General features: G+C 48.9%; 2 protein-coding genes across 2 annotated transcripts in view; one reads left to right on the plus strand and one right to left on the minus strand.

The window, feature by feature from the left end:
* LOC135810591 (uncharacterized) overlaps window positions 1-17,611 on the minus strand; it is a 55,349-nt gene extending 37,738 nt beyond the window's left edge. The window contains exons 1-15 of the mRNA XM_065324084.1: window positions 17,186-17,611; window positions 15,294-15,366; window positions 14,164-14,274; window positions 10,015-10,142; window positions 8,931-9,114; window positions 8,637-8,756; window positions 7,911-8,225; window positions 7,448-7,576; window positions 7,057-7,154; window positions 6,839-6,905; window positions 5,474-5,688; window positions 3,754-3,871; window positions 3,231-3,392; window positions 2,591-2,691; window positions 1,993-2,062 (exon numbers count right to left, since the gene is read on the minus strand). Coding sequence (XP_065180156.1) covers window positions 1,993-2,062; window positions 2,591-2,691; window positions 3,231-3,392; window positions 3,754-3,871; window positions 5,474-5,688; window positions 6,839-6,905; window positions 7,057-7,154; window positions 7,448-7,576; window positions 7,911-8,225; window positions 8,637-8,756; window positions 8,931-9,114; window positions 10,015-10,142; window positions 14,164-14,274; window positions 15,294-15,366; window positions 17,186-17,325 — 2,031 coding nt within the window. The 5' untranslated portion in view covers window positions 17,326-17,611. The remainder of the gene's footprint in view (window positions 1-1,992; window positions 2,063-2,590; window positions 2,692-3,230; window positions 3,393-3,753; window positions 3,872-5,473; window positions 5,689-6,838; window positions 6,906-7,056; window positions 7,155-7,447; window positions 7,577-7,910; window positions 8,226-8,636; window positions 8,757-8,930; window positions 9,115-10,014; window positions 10,143-14,163; window positions 14,275-15,293; window positions 15,367-17,185) is intronic.
* A 244-nt stretch (window positions 17,612-17,855) lies between these two features.
* Window positions 17,856-21,756, plus strand: LOC135810122 (baculoviral IAP repeat-containing protein 5.2-like). The gene is made up of 4 exons (XM_065323586.1): window positions 17,856-18,090; window positions 19,359-19,468; window positions 20,448-20,565; window positions 20,977-21,756. Exons 1-4 carry the CDS (start codon window positions 17,956-17,958, stop codon window positions 21,055-21,057), a joined length of 444 nt encoding a protein of 147 aa, XP_065179658.1. The 5' UTR covers window positions 17,856-17,955; the 3' UTR covers window positions 21,058-21,756.
* The last annotated feature ends 136 nt before the right edge of the window (window positions 21,757-21,892 follow it).

The raw sequence follows: 21,892 nt of genomic DNA on the forward strand, positions 1-21,892 counted from the left end.
GCCAGCAGCATCCAGGATCAGCAGGTACGCGTCTTGAGCAGCTCAAGGAGAAATTCTCCGATGTGTTCAGCGACGACTTTGGCAAGCTCAAGGACACCAAGGCTCGTCTCCAGCTGAAGGACGATGCAAGCCCTCGCTTCCTCAAGGCGCGCCCATTGCCCTACGCCATGCGGCCAAAGGTGGAAGCTGAACTGGACAGGCTGGAAGGTCTGGGTATCGTGAGTAAGGTACGGTGGAGTGAGTGGGCGACACCTATTGTGCCTGTGATGAAGCCCAACGGCTCAGTTCGTCTCTGTGGAGATTTCAAAGCCACATTGAATCCACACCTGAAGGTGGACCAGCACCCGCTACCACGCGTGGAAGATGTCTTCGCCACCCTGGCTGGAGGCCAGCGATTCACCAAAATCGACCTAAAGCAGGCATACCTCCAAATGGAGATGGATGACGCATCCAAACCACTCCTCACACTCACGACGCACAAGGGCCTGTATCAGCTCAACCGACTCGGGTTCGGTGTTGCCTCTGCCCCAGCGCTCTGGCAACAGGCTATCGACCGCATCTTGCACGGCGTCCCAAGCCAGGCCTGCCTGCTGGACGACATTACTGTCACCGGCCGCAACGACGATGACCACCTGGACAATGTGGAAAGCATCCTGAGTCGTCTGTCGGACCACGGCCTGAGAGTCAACCCGGCCAAGTGCACGTTCTTTGCAGACCAAGTCGAGTACTGTGGACACATTGTCAGTCGCCACGGCTTGCGCAAGACTGATGGCAAGGTCAAGGCTATCAACGAAGCCCCAGCACCGCAGAACGTGTCCCAGCTACGGAGCTTCTTGGGCATGGTGTGCTACTACCAGCGCTTCCTCAAAGACTGCTCCACGACCCTGCATCCACTCAACAACCTGCTCCGGAAGGGTCAGTCCTGGCGCTGGACAGCTGAATGCGCGGCTGCATTCAAGGCTATCAAGGCAGCCATCGCCTCGGATCAGGTCCTCATGCACTTTGATGCCGATCTGCCCGTGCAGTTGGCAACCGACGCATCGCCATATGGCCTGGGGGCGGTGCTCTCGCACATCATGCCGGATGGTACGGAAAGGCCGATTGCCTTCGTGTCACGGTCCCTGACGGACACCGAGAAGCGGTACACGGCTTCCGCCACTATACAGTGGAAGTTGGCCCAGACCAGCAATGGAGGCGCCATGTTGAACAGCTCCGGTCAGCCGACTCCGCTCCGCAATCATCCGTACCGATGAACACAGCGCCTTTGCCGTCCGTGGCAGAACCGGATCACAGTTTGTGCTTTCCGACTGCTCATTTGCCAGCTAGTGTTCCGACACCACCCAGTGTCCAAGCCGCTGCTACTCCAACACCTCCGCCTGCGCAAACACTAGTAGCTGCAACTACGGCAACGCAGCAGGTCCAGTCGCCGCTGGCACAAGATACGACTGAACCCCGCCGTAACCCGCCGAGAGCCCGAGTCCTGCCGGCTCGCCTGAGAGACTGAATTGCTTCTTGCTCACACAATTGCTGTCCCGTGCTCTCAGCTCATCCGCTTCTTCTTCTTGTGCATTAAATGTTATGCCGTATAGGAATACCTCGTAGCTCAACATGTACCATAACATTTAGGGGAGGAATGTAGTGTATGTACCAGACATGTATTCATCTAATTGCAAGTACTATTGATCCACCCTAAAACCACAACCGCTTAGGCATGAACTCTCTATAGCAATTCATTGTACTGCCACCCAACACCCAACGCATCCCGCACCCGGGATACAACTCCTATATCCCCTAGCACAATCATACCTCAACGCTTCTTATTGCTTTGCAACCGTAGAATAAACTTGTATGTAAACTCTACGTGTGAACCCACAGTCTCTTGGTTAGAGACACAACAAAAGTCTCTTCATGGATAAGGGGAAAGCCGCCCGTCACATGTTGATACACAGAGTTGCTTCATGGAGAAGGGGTAAGCCGGGCACATACACATACCTCTTGGATCTCCATGAATTCCTGGGCGCTAATCTGATAGTCTGATGGTTTCTCAAACACATACGCCTGGCTGTAGAAACAGAGCACAAACAACAATCGACGCTGTATAGGTTGTTGGATATGTAACAGGCTGTTCACGGCACAATGATGCATTGGTAACAATGACGTCATGCCTTTTTCTCGGTGGCTCCAAATTCTTGTCTCACTGTCTGCCATTCCGAGTAAAGTTGTAATAGACCTGGTCACCAGTCCAACCACAGCAGCAATGTGTAAAGTTACATTTGACCGGCCCAGTTACAGCAGCACTAGACAGCTAGTGCACATACTGAGCTTTCCGACGATTTCCAGCAACAATGCACATTGTTGCGAATGGACAAATAGAATGACTTGCTAAATGGCAGTTTGTACTCGGATAGTGAGCCAATTACACTCATATTATAAGAAGGACTCCAGTAGCTCGTAACTTTATTAGTTCCTAACTCGTAACATTTTTTCCTTTCCAAATTTCGGTGTATGCCTTTCGTGAGGTAGAATCCAGTATGGAGAGTAGTCCACAGAAACCCTCTCCCTCCCCCATCTCCATCCCTCCCTCACTTACGTTGTGCCCGCTTTCCCTGGCTGTTTGCCCTTAGCCAGGCCTGTCAGGCCGATAACCAGGCTGCGTTCCACAGAGCGAAAGTAGTTGAAAATGCTCAACGCCTGCAGGCGACACAAGAGAGAAAACAAAACACAAGGCAATCACCGCTCATATCTTTTCACTGGAATGTCGCTGTACACATCATCCAATCCTAGGTCACACAGGTGTAGTCCAAGGATGCTGGGTCCAACGGGCACAAACACCAGGGCACAACTAGGACCATGCATTTACGGCACGAGTGGTTTAGTCAGGAAAACTAATACTTTGGGAAAGTGTCAATAATGACCATACAGAACATCCGTACCAGAAACGAGGGATGATGTCCAGTGAAATGGACTACGCCCAATGCCATGACCTCCCAAGATCTCTACGCAGTGATGCAGGGGCCAGTGACTTTACATACGTGATACTGTGCAACGGCATCACATCAGTTGGAATTTCCGTGGCCTTACCAGCAGTAACTGTTCCAAAGGCTAAGAAGTGCAAAATCACACGTATGTTCTCACTCTCTCTTTCTTTCCCTGTCTATCAATCTACATTGTATGTATCTCTACCTCACCCATGCATTCACACTCACATGCGCAAACACAACCTGGCTTACCGTACGGCGCAAGTCGCGGATGCGCAGGTGTCGCAGCATGGTGAAGGCCGTGAAGCTGTCCAGGAGCTCCTCCGACTGCTGCTGATGTGAGCCGAACAGCGATTCTTGTTGCTCAGCCAACACTCTGCTAGCACTGTTGAAGTCAAACGAACTGGTCTGTATCTGTAAAAAAAAGGAAAAGAAAAAACTAAGCGTGGAAAGTGTGTATCAGCAACGCTTAGTTCTTACTTGCATACCCTTGTTTTCTGCACACTTTTCTGAAATGAAGAAAAGAAAGAGAAGCAGGTAGCTCAGTTCTGTTTCCTGTCAGTACATAGTCATACACAGCCCACCGCTTAGAACTTCAGCTCTGGTTGATGTAGTGTGGAAGTATGCTAGTAACCAAACCATGGTGAGCACCTGCACTGAAATGGGGACATCTCTACATTGCACAGTCTTACTGTCCTGTCAAACGTGCCACAGAATGCATCGGAGTGATAAATTCCAATTTGTTGAAGTTGCATTTTCAACAGTGTGCACTAACCTTTGCAAATGGATCCACTCCGTCCGCACCATGATCCACTTGCTTTGCGTCGTCTGGCAGATTCCGAGGTCGACCACTGCCAGCACGACTCTTGCCGCCATTAATTCGAAACGAGGGACTACAGTACGCACAAACAAACATAGCATACACGACGGCAGCAGGACATGACAAAGCTCAACCATCGACAGCAGTAAATAGTAGGGAGAACAGATGATAACGTATTGCAACTCTTTTGAATGTGCTGCATGAGCAAGTTCTATCTGCCTGTATACAGCACATCTTGGTCAGCTAGCTATTCCTCTTATTTGTGAAGGACACAGTGTGCGGTACAGTAGATGATAATGGCAGGCTATCCAACCCCTTCTGACACCCAAAAACACAATGTATGTGAAGACGTGTTCTCCCTTGCGAAATATATACAATCATGCTCAGATCACATGTGCACGTGAGACAAGAGACAGCCGCTTTGGGAAATGTCGTCACACGGAAAGCAACATCATTCTTCAAACAGAGGATGTCCCCTGGGAACAGATCGAATAGTTGGACGGCCAGCACCCTGTACATTCGGGGATACTGACAGACAGTTGATATCAGACACAGTTTCATGTTGATACGGTGTGTCGTGGCCGAGGCATGCCAATAACCTCCACAGCCACAATATTGTGCGGATCTCCTCCACTAGCACTTGCAGCGTAGCGGAGACATGGACTTAAAGGGGAAGTATACCCTAAAATCAAATTTTCACCAGTTGTAGTCTTCGGGGTGCTGAGTCGAATGGTCTTGGTCCGAGGAAGCTGAGACGCTCCCTTCCTACTTGAATCCCAATCGAACTCGCGCACTTCCACCGAAACTGGGTGACTGCGCCCTACTAGATGGGGATTTGTATGCAAAATGTCACTAAAAGCGCCATTTCGTTCTTATAAAAGCACGGATGACCGCGGTTGGCCCATATGTTGTAGTCTTTTGGACGCTGAGTCGACTGGTTTTGGTCCGAAAAGGCTGCGATGCAGCGTTCCTCCTTTATTCCCAATCGAACATGGTTGAAGAAGCGGTCACGTGCTCCTGGGTGCCCAAATCACCTGGTCACCGCGCCAGCAGGCGACAACTTTCACACCAAGGTTCAACTCGAGGTCAACTCGAGTGACAGGACTGCACCCAAAAAAGGTCAAACAGGCTAGTAAGTTGTACCCTGCAGGCACGGTGACCAGGTGACTGGTGTACGCAGGAGCACGTGACCGCTTGTTCAGCCGTGTTCGATTGGGAATAAAGGAGGAACGCTGCATCGCAGCTTTTTCGGACCAAAACCAGTCGACTCAGCGTCCAAAAGACTACAATATATGGGCCAATCGCGGTCATCCGTGCTTTTATAAGAACGAAATGGCGCTTTTAGTGACATTTTGCATACAAATCCCCATCTAGTAGGGCGCAGTCACCCAGTTTCGGTGGAAGTGCGCGAGTTCGATTGGGATTCAAGTAGGAAGGGAGCGTCTCAGCTTCCTCGGACCAAGACCATTCGACTCAGCACCCCGAAGACTACAACTGGTGAAAATTTGATTTTAGGGTATACTTCCCCTTTAACAATCATGCACGGGATTTCACAGGCACCTCTTAATTCCTATCGGCTAAACACCGGGCAGAGAGAACTAAACACGTACTAGACTTCACAGCCCTTCCCTTGGTCTCTTCGGGCTAAAAGCTCTGAAGGCTTATGAGAACTCACTCAAACGGATCAACGCCTTTCAAGATCTGCTCCCACATCTGCGTTAGAGCCGGAACGTGGTCATCTCGTTTTGTGCTACGGTACTGAGTGGTTGAGGGTCTGGATAGAGAGGAGAGTGGCGGTGGCTTGCGACTCGTGGCAACGTGACGTTTCAGAGAGTAAATGACTTTTTCAGCGTGATGCAGCTGACAAGCATCCATTGACAGCCGTAGTAACTGGTAAAGAGTGACAGATGGCACATGACATGACAGTCATCTTGCTATCAAAACCTCCCTGTTCCATTCTTTCCAATGTTTTCTCCTCTTTTTTTGTACCTTTGCCATTGTTGGGTATCGCCCTCATCTCTGAGGTTGCTCCCCACAATATTATTAGCACTGCTTGCATAATTATTTTTTGATATTATATTGTAGAAAGGAAAAGGACATGGATACGAGTTAAGAGTAACTCTCCATCACTGTAACTAGATACTATATACAGTTACAGTGGTGGAGAGTTACTCTTAACTCGTTTCCATATGTCCTTTTCCTTTCTACATTTATTATTGGCTCAATACCTGATATTATATTTTCAAGGATTCTCCAGAGGCAAATGGATGTCTATCAAAGGAAGTCTCCTGGGGAAAGGAAGTGAAGGTGGCTGTTATGAGAGAGGGAATAAGGGACATGACAAGGTGAAACATATAAATAATACAAACAGGAACAGCAGAAGCTACTTGCAAACATTTGGTATACCTTGCACAGAATACTTGTGGTGCAGATAGTGTATACGCACAGCAACAGAAAGTCGGCTAGCGGATGTCAGACAGCGGATTTCTTCTGGCAATTATGCACTCAGCCTATATATGCAGTGAGTGGGATTTCAGTCTTTGACCAATTTGCGGTGTGTCTGATCTACTCACCTCCCACCGCTTACGAGCTGCATCTACGCCTTGATCCTAGAGGGTGGTGGCGTTCCTACGGATGCGGAAAACTCGGCTTCCAGCTGAGTCTCACGCGAACCGTGAATTTTTTGTTGTTTTGCATAATATTATGCTTTGAGACTGCGTGGAGTAAGTAAATAAAAATTAAAAAAACTGCTAGCAGCTTGGAGGTTGCCAGTGCATCAATGGCACATTTTCTACACAGGCTGGCTATGAAGTTTGAGAGAGTTGTGGACAAACTCTTTGACTAGAGCGCTGCAAAGCTCTGAAGTGACAAGCCACACACATGACCGGTAGAAATAATACAGGCATTGCATGCATGCACCCCCCCCCCCTCCCTACACACACATGCACACACACGAGCGCATGCACGTGCACATACACATGCACACACACACACACACACACACACACACACCGGCGTGAGGCAGAGCCAGAAAAGGTACCTCATCAATTTTGGTATTGTTCCTCAGTTGGCTGACGACTTCTTCCTGAACAGGATCGACATACGGCCTGTGAGCCGACACAAACACACACACACACACACACACACACACACACACACACACACACACACACAGAGCTAACATGAGAAGATCAGACCCACCACCAAACAGGTCAAACACCGAAAAAGGTACAAATGAAATTTTACAGTCATACTCACACCAGCTTGCTTTCGTCTTGCCAGTTTGCCTCTTTCAACCAGATCCTGTTGCAGGAGGTGCGTGGCGTCTTGCCAGCATCTGCCGGCTTCTTGTCTTCCTGCAAACACAACACAGTCACGGAGACATTGACGAGGTGTGGGTGGGTAGGAGGCCAGGAGCGGTGCGCACCACACACGACAGTGTGCCTACATCATGCGTCCTAGTCTCGGGCAAGTAGTAGTCACGACTTCCTATCAAGCTGCAAATCTGGCGAATGCGATTTTGCCGAGACGTTGTCAGAATTAATAAAAACGAATTTGATACTATTGCAGCACGCATGGGAAAGAGCGGGTTTTCGCTAAATTATTTCCTATGAATGAAGCTGTAGGAAGCCTCGCCACTGCTTCTTACCAAGTGTTCTGGAAATAGATAAACCTTGAAAGTCATCTGCTTGCCCTGGCGCTCCATGGTCGTCTTGAACTTGTCGGAGACAAGCTTGAACATCTCCAGCTGATCAGACTTCTTCTCGTAGTTCCAGGACTAAGAAGTAAGACAACACAGAAAAGATGAATCCTCAACAACATTGACACAAAGTGCGCTGCCCGCATCACCTGAGGAAAGTGACTCATTCACAGTGACTCTGCGAAGGACACACAGACAGAGTTACTTGGTTTCTACCGCACAACCAGAGGAATCGTTATCAGAGAGGAGAAAACCTGACTCACACATTCAGAGATGAGATAACTTTGTTCAGAAGTTCTATCAGTAGAATCATAGATATCAAACAAACACACCAGTAGTACGTGCGTATTAACGATACACAGAGGTAAGCACTACGCAAGGGATACGGAATACCCAGGGGATTAGAACTCACAGACTGAAGGCCGTATGTGGTCAGCAGTCTTGCCAGCACGGCGCGATACGCACGTTCACAGTGCACATGCGGAGTGACATCGCCGTAGTCGTTGTACTCCTCCAGCGGACTGGAGAGACAGTACGGCTTGTCGCCAACCTCCGCAATTGACTCCTGTTGAATTGTTTCGGACTTTGGCCGCTGCAGAACTTTCGAAAGGAGTGGTAGGGGAAGCTTTGGCTTGGACGTGGAATTGGCAACATCAGTGGGATTAGGCACTGTGGCTCGGCGTTTCTGGAAAGCGATCTTCCACTGTACATTGGCACGTGGTGCCATCTGGGTACACAGACAGACAGCAATGGCACAACACTGGTATCAACCTGATGAACACACACAGCTAAGCATGTGAGCTACCTGCAGGTGACTAGGTACATACAGTGGTGTGACCTACCTGTAGGTGACTAGGCACATACAGTGGTATGTAGGGGTACTCTCCACTAACGATAGCCTAGAAGTGATTACGTTTGCAACTTTGGTCAAGCGCAAGTGACAGTTGAAAGGAGCAGGGGAAACTTAGCACTATGCTACCACACCTCTCAGTGGTCATATAGGGTGCCTGGCAAACACACATACACACATGCACACGCACACACACACACACACACACACACACACACACACACACACACACACACACACACACACACACACACACATACACACACACACACATTCACACATACGTACCGCTCTCAGCTTGGTAAGTTCATTGCGAGCGTCAGCCTCATTCTCCCAGGCGTTGACATCCATTACTGGCAAGAGTTGGTGGAGCACATGAAGGTTGCTATGCGGTAGCCATTTCAGTTGCTGAATACAAACAATTACCCCAACACAAGTATGAGCGTACATTTACATGTAAAATCAAATGTAAGTACAAAAATTTACACCATTTCTCTGTACTGCATTGATGAACCTACAATGGACCAACCATACTGTATCCAGATTGCGTACTAATAAGATGGTCCTACCATCTCTACTCACAGCTAGGAAGGCAGAGGGGTCTCTCCAGCTCTGCTCCGTCAAGACCAGGTGCCGCAGGTAGATGTTGACATCTTCGTCCTTGACCAGGCCCAGCCGCACAGGCTTACCAGCAAGGCAGGCATCGTGTGCACTAGCCAGGCGCTCTGCTCTCTGCACGCAGTCGTCATACTCCGTCATCACCATACTGCAGCAGAACGTGATCGAAGCACGCATACTCAAAGACCAGTGGAAAACGCAATGGAAGTGTGAGTGCTATGTCTTGCATTACGTCATGCTCATCCACGTATATACTAAAGTGAAAACTCGTTCAGAAGAACACTCAGGATAAAACAAACTATTGCTATAGAAGAACTAGTACTCGTAGTCGTAACTCTATTGGGCAAAGAACTGTATATTCATTGGGTATATAGTTTGGATAAGAAGAACTCCCGATATTGCGAACAAGTACCCTTGGTACGTTGGTGTTCGTCCTAAAGAGGTTTGACTGTATAGTACTTATAAAATCATGACTCTGTGATGGGTATGTGTAATATCATGACTCTGTGATTTGTAGTCTTTTCTCTCATGTGCACATGCTTGTGAAATGGTCACGGTCGTTTCCTCGCGTAATGTCCGAGCGCGAGTGTCCGTCCGAATGTGAATGCGGGCAGGACAGTGAGCGTGCAATCAATGCCAGGGAACAGCCAAGAAAGATGTTGACTACCAAATGTTTGTTGTGCAGAGAGACTAACCTAACATTAGCACGACAACACCAGGATTAAACATGCCTTGCCTGTGCAACCACCATTCCACCATGCTAGTAAATTGAGTACTCTATGCAATACATACACATTGACCCGTCAATTTCTTTCCACATATTGTGCAGAACGCTGAAAATACCCATCCGCACTTGTAGAACATGCATGCTATCCAATTCTCTAAACCGTGACACAGTACCAGTGTGTACTGCATCAATATCTTCCGAATACCACGCAACAGTGTCCATAATTATGAAATGGGAAAGGCTGAAAAGAGGCTAATTCACATCTCAGGTTGCAAGTGGTTTCGAATGGAGAAGACGAGCAACTACATTACGCTGACAAACCTAAGGTGTTGTTTGTAACGCTCGTAGAGTGCTGTAGTGCCCAGGCTGTTCACGTTCTGCTGCTTAGACCAGCGCTGCATGTACATCAGCCGAAGACGAACCAGCGACGCGATGCGGTCCACGAAAAACTGTATTGCATTGCACACACCGTCACATGGGCACGTAGCAACAAGAACACGGCACAGACACATACATGCACACATGTACAGAAGGACACACACACACACACACACACATGTTTCAGCGTCCATGCATTCACATAAAGGCTGGAATTTTGACCTGCTGCAACAGACTACTACTTCTACAGACAAGGCACACCACACTGGATTTGCACAAGGCACAACACACTGGATTTCCATGTCTCCAATGCTCTTAAGCAGGGGCGTAGCAGCCGCTCCGGCCGGTCCGGCATTGGCCGGACCACTTTTTCGCCCAACCACGACCACCATAGTAAAACAATACCAAAAAGTGCCCAGAATGCAGGATTTTGCACCCTAATTTCAAAAAAATTCAGGGGGGAGATCCCCTGCACAGATCCACTGCACTGGTCCACTGCACTGGTCCACTGCACCGGTCCACTGCACTGGTCCACTGCACCGGTCCACTGCACCGGTCCACTGCACTGGTCCACTGCACTGGTCCACTGCATTCCTACAGCAGAATTGTGCACTGGTGTTTCTAACAGCACCACACAGTCTCTATTCATTCAATGTAAGAAAATCAATGTCTACACGGCATATGCCTCCATTCCAGGCAGGAGTGCTAGTATCACGGCTGTCCCATGCATGCGACGCTCGTTCATTCAATATGGCGGCCAACTTTTAATCTTTTTCATTTTTTTTACGCAACCTTGCCTAGTCGTATGTTTGCAATTTCGCTTGACCTCCATCTCAAATGGGCAAGGTCAACTGAAACCACGGGTGTTTGCCAGGTCATTCGATAGAGTTTAGGGCTTGGACTGGTCTTGTCTTCGGCTGTGCCACCGCTCGACCGATTTTCTTGGGTCGCCCACGCGCTACGCATGGTTTCTTTCTCGACGTGGGTACAATTATTTTTGGATCGTCGCTCGATTTCAAGGCCTCGCCAACCTCGTCAGAGAATTTTCTCCACCTCGCAGGGAATTTTCTAGGATACCTCGATGTCCCAGCATTCGATTTAGTGTATTCCTAAGCTTCACGTGCACCACTCTAACTATTCGTGGCCAGTTAAGAGACATTATTTTGTTCAGAATTGGAGGCTCATGTTAACATCCTGTCTTTGTGTGTTGCATTGGAGGGGAGAAATTCGCGTCAAGGAGTGTACGGACCAAGTATCGTGTCGCAGATCATACTGAATCCATTTTGGCAGTATTTCACCTCAATGTGTCAAAAGATGAGCCAAATGTACACCCTGATCATTTTTGCCACACATGCAAATTGGTTATCGATCGCAGTGCTAGTGCTGTGGGCCCAACATTCGCTGGAGGTGGATGTGGACCGGTCAAGAAATGGGAGCCACATAGTGAGACAAAATGTTCAGTGTGCACACCTTCCAAACCAGGTAGGAAGCCGGAGCGCGCAACTCAAATGCAGGACGAACGTGCGGCATGGGAGAAAACCCCATCGCCCGCACGCACGAGCACGCCAACATCACCGACAGAAGCAGCACCAACAAACCCTCACCCCACCATACCCAGTAAGCGACATGGATAGGACGGAGTCTGATATCCAGCAGCATGCCACACCCGCATATCAAGCTGGTAAACCTCTGCAGCCCGAACGGTTTATTGATCGGAACGTCGTTAAGCGAGCACAGTGTCCATTATGTCAGAATGTGATGGAGGGAGCAGTGCTTGCAGCTTGCTGTGAGAAAATGTTCTACTGTGCATGCATTTGCAATTGGCTACAGCAGAAAGCCGCCTGTCCGAAATGCACAGCACCGATGCAAGCATCAGAGCTAGAGCAGCCAAACAACATAGTTTGTGGGTTCCTCCAAAACTTCACAGTCCACTATGAGCCAGCTATGGTAGGGTGCCCTGTCACAGTTGTGCTGCGCAGTCTTCAACAGCATGTGAGTGACTGCTCATTCAACCCTGCAACTCCAGCAATGCCTATTCGAGCAGTCAGTGCATCGTCCCTGGTCGGTGAAGTTCCTGCAGGCCTCACCATCAAAGATGCGAGGTGACATCGCTGATCGGCTTGCCGGTGCGATCGTCACAAATAAAACCCACTGAAGGACGACTAGAAGTCAAAACCAGACCCCAGGTATACCATACTCAATGGTGGAGAGAGAGAGGCCTGCGAGCCCAGGAAGCAGCTGGCATAAAGCGTTTGTCAATAGCCGAGCAAGAGAGCTTGCTCCGAGAAATAGGCCTGCACTACTCGGCTACCAGTCCGGATATAGCCCTGACAATGATAGCTAATCTTCAGCTTTCATACAACAAATTCCGATTGTTGCGTGCGTCTATGGCTGAAGTCCATGGGTGTGGAGCTGGCGTCAGCGGAAAGGAAGATGAGATCGTTCACTGCCACCCAAGTCCCACAGTACAGTGTGAAACACATTCCAATGATGAAGCGAAGTGGAGACATTGTCATGGCTGCTACTATATATCTGCCCGATCTCATCAGTATCGTCACATTCTTCCCTGACAAAGTTAAAGGGCGCGGATAGGCTCATATGGAGCAATGGCATACCTGAGGCAGAAGTATGGATAAAGGTCGGCGGTGACCATGGCGGTGGCACATTTAAGCTCAGCTTTCAGGTAAGAATTTATCATTAGTATCAACCAGCATTATTATATTACGATTGCGAAAACAAATTGCAGATTATAATGTGGCAACTGCTAGAGGTAACGTTACATGGATCTCAGTATGATGTCATGTCAACATTGTGTTGTTGCTGTGGTGTCAAATTATGCCGTGCACAGGTCGCTAACATCTTGCATCCAAACACTGTAAAGAACACTGTTCCCATATGCATCTTCAACGAAAAGGATACTCCCGGGAATCTGCACGCAGCTTTTATGTATAACAGTTAAGGACCAAATAAGTGAGCTGATGGGTATAGCCTGGCAGGATAAGCGCCTGCGTGTTTTTCTCTTCGGAGATTACAAATTTCAATGTAGCAGCTATGGCTTGTCAGGCCCGAGTGGTGCCAGGCCATGCCAGCATTGCCATTGTTTGAAAAAGTCGATGGCTGAGGATCCTAGTCGTCAGCCAGAGGAGGGCAAAGAACCAAGAACACTGATAACACTGGCAGACGACCACCAACGCTTCCTGTGCGACGGGTCAAGAGTGAGTCACGCCAAGAACTTTAACGTCATTCGGCCAATCCTGCTTCCCATACCAGTTGCCGACGCTGTCGTTCCAGGTCTGCATCTGGACCTCGGTATTTTCGCATGGCTTTTCGAGCGTTTAGAACGAGAACTTAACCAGCTTGACATAAAACATGCCACTCGGTCTACTCCGGTGGATGCTGATGGAAGAGGATTCCGACTATCAGCAGCCTAATATCTAGAAGTGCATACATTGCCAACATTGCCGAGTTTGAACATCAGCAGACACTACTAGAACATATGCTCCAGTTCACCGTATTCTGGACACAGCAGCACAGTGACGAATGGCAGCAGATGGCATGCCAGCTGCAGGACGGGTTGACGCACGGGTCTAGCCAACGTGCGGAACTTGAGAAACAGGAGCAGAAACTTGAACTGTGACAGAGATTCAGAAAGCCACAGGCAAGGCGAAGGAGTTACATGGTCCATTGCAGAGCTCCTTGGATCCCGTTCTGCAGAAGCACCACATCGAGCGTCAGGTGTACCACGGTGGCGCATTCAATGGCAACCATGTCCATGCTGCTTTGAAGCCCACCGTGGTCACTGCCTTGACAGATGCCCCAGTAACCATGTTACGACGTGATGGTTGCAGCTGGATTTCTTGTCGCTGCTAATATTTATTATTATAATTCCTCGAATTGCCAGGGTTTACAAGAGCAATGTACCTAGTTTTGTACGATTTATGTAATTTTTTCTGGATTAGTACATCCTTGGTAAACCGCATGAAACGACGCCATGTCATTAGTTGGTGCGCGTGATGACACCGTGGTATACCGTGTAAGGTAAGAGGCTGTAAGCACAACATAGAACACTAGCTGTGTTGAGGACTAACTAACCTGGTGCAAGATCAAGGGTAAAGTCTCCGGTGAGAAGTCAGACTGCAAGCATGCGGCTTCTTCCTGCTGCATCGTATCCCTCAGTGTGGACCAGTGAGGCATCTCCGGCACCTGATGCACATGCACGCACATATATACAAACACACACACACACACACACACACACACACACACACACACACACACACCGTACATGCGCGGCATACAAAACAGACAATTTCGCACACCAAAAAACTTGTACTCAAACTACACTTTACAAGTTTCAGTTGATGTGTGGCCCGCTGTGTACTAGACTATAGCCCCAGGTCCTCATACCCAGGCAATCCCACAAAATATCCTACCCACAGAGAGTACAGTGTTGCAGAACGGACTGTTGTACTGCCGTGGACATGGAAATCTGGTCGCACGTCTAGCGTCCCCAGGGCGCTGGCCAAGCTTCCATCGATAAGCGGAACATGCATTACGCGCTGCAGCGCGCTGGTCGCATCAGATCAACATGACTCTGTGCACTGCACGCAGCGTTCTGTAGATCTACGCGCTAAGGGCGCCGGCCCCGGTCAATCGAATGGATTTCCATGTCCGCTACAGTAGTTCACTTTTTTTTTGTAATGTTTAAGTAATCATAACGAATACTTGATTCACAAATGAGGGTGCAGTGACCTCGAAGTAACACGGTTTTCAAGCGAGTACTCGCCTACACACCTTAAGAAAAGTGTAAAAAGCTCCTGTTATGTTCTCCTCTAAATATACACATCAGCTCTCAACACTATGGTGGAACATGCTAACTTCAAACATCCCCATGGACAAGGCATTTCTGTCCTGCATAAGGAGTAGTGTCGTACTACATTGCTGCTCAATGAAATCCAGTCGCGAGAGTCAAGTTTGCGCCTTGCAGCATTTCGCAGCCCAGCGTTTGCAGGTCTAGGGCTGCGCAACGCCCGGCACGTACTTGAGTGACACGCACAGATTTCATTGAGCAGCACTGCAATCGCAGAGCGTCATACTATTTCCTTGGGAAACGTGAGTTGGGGGCTGTGCAGGCGTGCCTTGGCTGTGGCAGTGCCATTTGTTCAGAGGTGTCCACTGAGGTATGTTCCACAGTCTGTACAAATGTAATTCACATCACTGACCTCCAGTAGCTCCATGAAGTGCTGCTCCCGTAGTCGACGGAAGTAATGCACATCTTGTCCAGTCCTCACAGCTCTGCAGTACACAAAGAAAGAGGACTTACAGTCACCAACAATCTTCAACATCATGTCATCGGCAAAAACAACAGCTTGAACCAGTGAATGTGCATATGCATTGTTACTGCACTGTTACCAACTTGTCAGGAAGCAAGCCGGTACACGACTGAAGGCTGCCAATGAAAATATCTTTTTGCCTAATCTGAGCAAAGTTGTGATGTTCCCTGCCGAGGGTTGGACGTCACGTCTCCGCAATATACCTTCAGTCAGTTTTGCAACTATCTACCGGCATTTCATGGAGCAGTTTGTGCTTGCCTCCGCCCCGCCGGTCCCTAGACGCGGATGCCAGTAGCTCGAGGACTGATCCTGACGCAAGTGAGGTGTTCTCCTCTGCAAAGGGTGTTGACAAAGGATTTAAAATTTACAATGGCGGGCATGTGCAAAAGATCGAAGCAGTTGCCCATACACATCAGAGTTTTGTTCGCTGTAATATGTTGCCTACGATGAAGAAAGACACCGTATATAAGACCAAAGAGTGCCTCTGCACATGCACAGCTGGCCTCGGTGGAGTGTGCAATAATGTCGCTTCTCTTCCATGTGTCCTGGAATAGCTTGTCTGTCTTGGTTTCAGAGAGGAGGGTAACACCTCCCCGCGTCTAAGCTGTGCAAATGGAACCGACCTCGGCCCAAGAAGGTGTCACAAAGTCCTATAGCTCACATGCAGTTATCCCGGGCAAGGCTTGGCACAAAGAGGAAATCGGCCAAATTGAAGCCGCACTCCAACCCAGTCCATCTGAACAAGCGCCTCCCGAACCCCGGTGAGCAGAAATCTCTCCGTGATGACTTGCGTAAAGCTCAGGAGGCTGCCCTCGCACAGGACACAAGCGGTATTGTTGGCCAGTACGGCAGCTCCACTCTACTCACGGCTCTCGAGGCTAACAGCAGTGACAGCAACAGCGATGCCAGTGATCATGATGCAGCTGAAGACAGCGACAGCGATCTAGATGATACATGTAGCTCTGCAGTGCAAGTACCCACTGTCACGCTACCAGCGAGAAACGTTGACAGCCCGGATGACTTCTATAAGACCCCTGTTGTTGTGGACTGCGCAGGGGCTGAGAAGATTAAAGCTGCCACGATTGAACAGCAAGGATGCTCCGCTTGGTTCCAAGAGCGACATTAAAAATCACTGCGACATGGTGCAAGGCAATCGTCACACGACATGAAAGCAACTTTCAACCACTTGTCCACCAGAAACTTGGCGGTGAATTCCATGGGAATGCAGCCACACACTATGGCATTCACAATGAGGCAGATGCCGCCAAATACTTGGCTTCTAAGCAACTGCCCCCCCCCCCCCCCGTATAGAGTTCCATACTCATCCCGGGAGTGTGCGGTGACGCCGGAGGGGGGGGGGGGGGTAGTAGTATTTATGTAGCATTCCTTCAGGTACGTGTATGCACTGTACATCATGATGTACATCTCGTGTCCTCTGCAAGAACATAAAACGTGCGTTTTCAAACCAGGATTACCGCGCCACACACTAGCGGCTGCAGAATTCTGGTCATGACAACTTTTCCAACTCCTCTACGGCTCTAGCTAAAGAAAACGTGAAAACATTTCCAACTGAAACTTGTTCTCCAATATCCCACACCAACTGACCAGACACCATTAGCAGCACTGTGACGTAGTCACTAAAACCATCTACACATTGTACATGTCCTCAAGAACAGACGTAGAGAGTTTGTCATCAAAACGTGGCCTTGCGAAGTAAAATAAAAATCAACAACAACAACAACAACAAACAACAACAAACGTTGGTGGTAACTTTGACTTACGCTGGTGCTTTGCGGGTTCTTGTCAGATGTGCGCCGGTAGCGGAGGCATCGCTCAAGGAAGTGAGCTGCCCAGCAAGTTGTGTCTCCAACGTTCTCGACTTTGTCGTCTGAAGCAGGCTCACGGAACAAGCGTCCTCCATGCTCCCGCCTAGATTTTTCCACAAGGGCGACCCACCCAATTTTTGCTCTTGCAGTCTTGGTCGAAAGTAAGTTATTGGAAACGGAGCTTCATAGTGGTGTCACACAGTTGAAATACTTTTTGTATCACGGGCAAGCGATACGGGTGTGGAGGATAGCGTCGTGGGCCACAACGATCTGTGGTCGACTACCTGAGCCCCCGTTCTGGCCTCACATGGCTGAACTTCCAGCACTGAAGCAGAAAAGCAACTGCGGAGGAGAGATGGAAAATAGAGGCGCCATTCAAACGAGAAGGCTGGTTATTTGCATGAGAACGACGTGTCCTGTGCAGTGTCAGTGGTACGGTATCGTATGGTTGCGCGTTCGAAATGCGTCCTTTGCTCACCATGGAAATGGATTGGTTTCATCAAAGTAAAACGAGGATTTTGTCCAAACGGGAGTTTGGGATTGCAATCCGGGTGTTTTGCATCGTTTTTCTAACGGAAAAATGACGTTTGTCATGGTGGCGCGGGAGTGTTTGAAAAAGGCATGTTTGGGATTTGTTCAGCCCCTCGGATCAAAGGGAAAGAGGAATGACTGAGTTTGACATGGCGTTGTGTTGTGTAGTAGAATTTGTGTGAAGCACTACCAGAATGGCGTCCGCGAGCAAATCCCCTGACAGCAACGTGGACGATGAGTTCGCGCTGTGGAACTACGAGGAGCGGCTGGCGACGTTCGCGAAACACAGCTGGCCATTTACTGTCGATTGTACTTGCACGCCTGAAAACGTAAGTTGCAAAGTAAACCAATCAACCCTTCTCCCAGATTTTGATACTTGTTTCCAGCAAGATACCGGTAGAAAAACAGAACCATAGTGTGCTCAGGCTCGCGGGCCAGCAGGGGAAATTGTTCAGAAGTTCTATCGAAAATCACTTGCTCACTTTTTGAAATCGAAGTACATGTACGTCGTACATGAATACAATCATGTTGTGCATTGAACGCAAATTCGTCTCCATACGTATGGATATACTATGATGACAATAAAACAGATTTCTGTCAAGTCTGTTACAAGACAGGTCCAATTCCACACTCGAAGTGTATGTTTTCGCATGCTTGAATGCAACTGACTATGACCTTGCCTGCCTTTTCCATATAAAACGTGTAGACAATAATAGTGATCCCTGCTATCATGACATTATCTGTGGCATTGCTTGAAGGTAGTGTGTTGGCCAATGCAATGCAAACTCAAGCTAAACTGGAACCTGGTAGGCAGCAGCTGCTGAATCCCAGGTTCTACGTCTTGATTCTGCACAGCCAGTACACAGTGCACAGCACAAGCCTGTTGTATCCCCGATTGTTTGTCAGTAGCCTGGGCATTGAGGAGTGTGATAATATAATGTATAATATGTGTGTGTATGTGTGTGTGTGTGTGTGTGTGTGTATGTGTGTGTGCGTGTGTGTGCGTGTGAGTGTGCGCGTTTGACTAGGCAACCTGAAACTCCAGTACAACCAAGTGTTCTGCAGGTGCAGGGAAACCCAAACTAACCATGCAGCCTCTGAGTGCTGCACAACCCTGATGCACACTGTAGCTATCATGTGAACCCATTGCGTGATGTTTATATTGCACACCAGCCTTTTACGTAGTAAATACTGAACAATTAAATCTAGGATTTGCAGGCGCGTAGCCCGCATGGGGCACGTGCACCCCCCCCCCCCCCCCAATTTCTACCTATGTTCAGCATGCACATAATGAACATGGTGACATGCGCCAGCCATCCTAGGCTACACGCATGATACAGCTGCCGTGCACCCCTACCCCACCCCCCCCCCCCCCCCAAAGGGGGGGGGGGACCATTTACGCCCCTGGATTTGTGTAGTGAAAGGTGTACCATTCACCTTGCCATTTACATTGCCACATGTTCACACATGATGACGTCCAGAGAGACAGAGAAAGACAGAGACAGAGACGTTCGATCACATCATGAATGTCCATGTCAGATACAATGAACACTCAGCATGCCATCGTGTCTTGCCTGTGTTCCTGCGTGCTGCTCAGATGGCTAAGGCTGGCTTCTTTCACATTCCCAGTGCCATGGAGCCAGACTTGGTGCGATGCTTTGTCTGCCAGAAGGAGCTTGACGGCTGGGACCCTGATGATGATCCTTGGTGAGTGAACACCACACGACCACATGCATAGTGGTCGCCAAAAAACCGGCCCATGCTGATACCATGGATACAGTGGTATGGTACGCGTTCCCATGGATACAGTGGTATGGTATGCGTTCACAGCGGTGCTTCACCGGGTCGCATGGTACATGTACTGTTAACATGCATGCATTTACTGTACCAGCACTGCATGCACTGAGTCGCAGTGAGTGTATGCAGGCCCTGAGGGCATATATGTTGCATGTGCAGTGCACTACAAGCGGTGGTAGTGCATACGGTGTCCATGTACCGTGCCGCTAGCGTAGCATTGGCCGGATAGTTTTGGCAACGACTGCATGTGTGCTCCGTACTTTGCTTTTTTCGGCATGCTGATGCTGCTGGCTGTGGTATCAACTGTGATTTCCATGTCTAATTTCCAATGCTGTACTTCCATGGTGGCCAGCTGCATGATTTTTGGTGTTGTTTTACAACTTAGTTGAGCGACAAAATCTCACTTTCAAGGTTTCGCAGCAGATGCGGATGCAGACGTGTGGCAAAGCCATCTCCAGCGTCGGCTTCATTGCTTTTTCAAGCTCCCAGCTTCGGACATGTACATGTGTGTGCGTATCTGTGTGTGGGTGTGGGTGTGGATGTTTCTGTTCCTCCGTGCTTGGGCATTGGCCTCGATCGCATCTCTCAGTATCGCATTGTGGCCTTTCATGCAGTCTTCGCCGCTGAAGGTAGTTCTCACTTGCTTCGCCATTTCCGCCCAGGACTTGGTGTGTCCGTACTGAACTATTTCACACAGCATGACCCATCACATAGAGGAAAGCTCATGGCGATCTTTTTTAAAAGCACTGGACACCACCGCACTGGGTCTCCATTGCCATCCTGCAGACTCTGAGGAATACCAATATTCTCTTTCCGGGTGTAATTTCGAAAATTCAACAATTAAGACACCTTTGTAAACCGCAGAGATGTTGTCTGTTGTATTGCACAGGTCTGAGCACAAGTCACACTCTGCCAAGTGCCCTTTTCTACTACTAAGTAAGGATATTGGCAAGCTGACTGTCAAAGACTTCCTTGCATTGGAGCTGAAGAGACAAGTGGCCAGAGCGGTAAGGCGACCAGGCTAGAGTGTCTTTGCTTGCTCTCTCTCTCTCTCTCTCTCTCTCTCTCTCTCTCTCTCTCGCGCGCGCGCGCGCGCGTTCGCTCACTCACTCTATCTCTCGCTCTTTTTTTATCTATCTCTCTCTCTTTCTCTTTATTTATCTATCTCTCTATCTATCTATCTATTTATCACTCTCTATCACTGATAACCTGGTTGTCAAATCATGCACCTGCTCTTAGGCATAACCCACCTGTTGAATAGAACACAGACTCCCAGTCCTCGTTGAGTAGACTTGCTCGTCTTGTCACTTGAGCATTGATATGGGCACTGCGGAGCTTTTTACATTTCCGTTGAACATTGCCTCGATTCCACAATGTCCGGAGAATGTTTTCTGGTCTCATTTATTGTTCTCTTGTAGGAATTCTTCTGCAAGCAGGAGCTGGCTCAGTTGAAGAAGGAAGCAGACGTATGCCGGAAAGAACTTGACAAACTAACGTAACGGCCCAGTCACCCTTCGCTGGAACGAGGGTGTCAGTCAGTATCCAGTGTGGTGTGTCAGTGTGTGTGCCCATAACCCATTACCGGTGTGTCAGTGTGTGTGTGTCAGTGTGTGTGTCCGTAACCCATTACCGGCGTGTCAGTGTGTGTGTGTGCGTGTATGTGTGTGCCTATCACCCATGGTGTGTGTGTGTGTGTTTGTGTGTGCCCATCATCCATTGCTAGGCGATCAAAGTTATAACTGGTGGTGGTGGTGGTGTGGGTGGGTGTGACTCTGTATGTGCAATGTCTGTTCTAGCATTACTTTCTTCTTGTCCTTGATTTTGTTTAGGCTGTGGTTGTCTGCCACCGACGACCTGTATTGTCAATGTGCATGCTGAAAAATCTTCCCAATCACTAGTTACCATTAGTAATGTAATATCTCTCATGAAATAGACCCTGGTCAAACCTGCAGCCTCGCCTGCAAGCAACAACGTCATCTTTAAAATCACTTCAACTAGATCATCTCTGGAGCGTATTCACTGCTAACCAAGACACATAACTGTCAAGCTCGGACTTCTTTCTCTAGTTGAGGCGCTGCCGATTGAATTCGCCCGCTGTGCCCCGTGCGCTTATCCCGTAATGGTTCTGCTTACATCATAACTGCATAGCACCGCACTGCGGCAATGATTTGGATCATCATAATCAATATCTACATGCACATGGTCATCATCATTGCAAGAGCATCGGAAGGTATTCGGCATGCTGCCGCATTGGTGTGGCTATGGGGGGGGGGGGGGGGGGCTCCCCGCAGGAAAAAATCGGAAAATTGGGTCCAAATAGCCCATATTGTATAG

The sequence above is a fragment of the Sycon ciliatum genome, chromosome 2 (genome assembly GCF_964019385.1).
Source record: "Sycon ciliatum chromosome 2, ocSycCili1.1, whole genome shotgun sequence".
Taxonomy (NCBI): domain Eukaryota; kingdom Metazoa; phylum Porifera; class Calcarea; order Leucosolenida; family Sycettidae; genus Sycon; species Sycon ciliatum.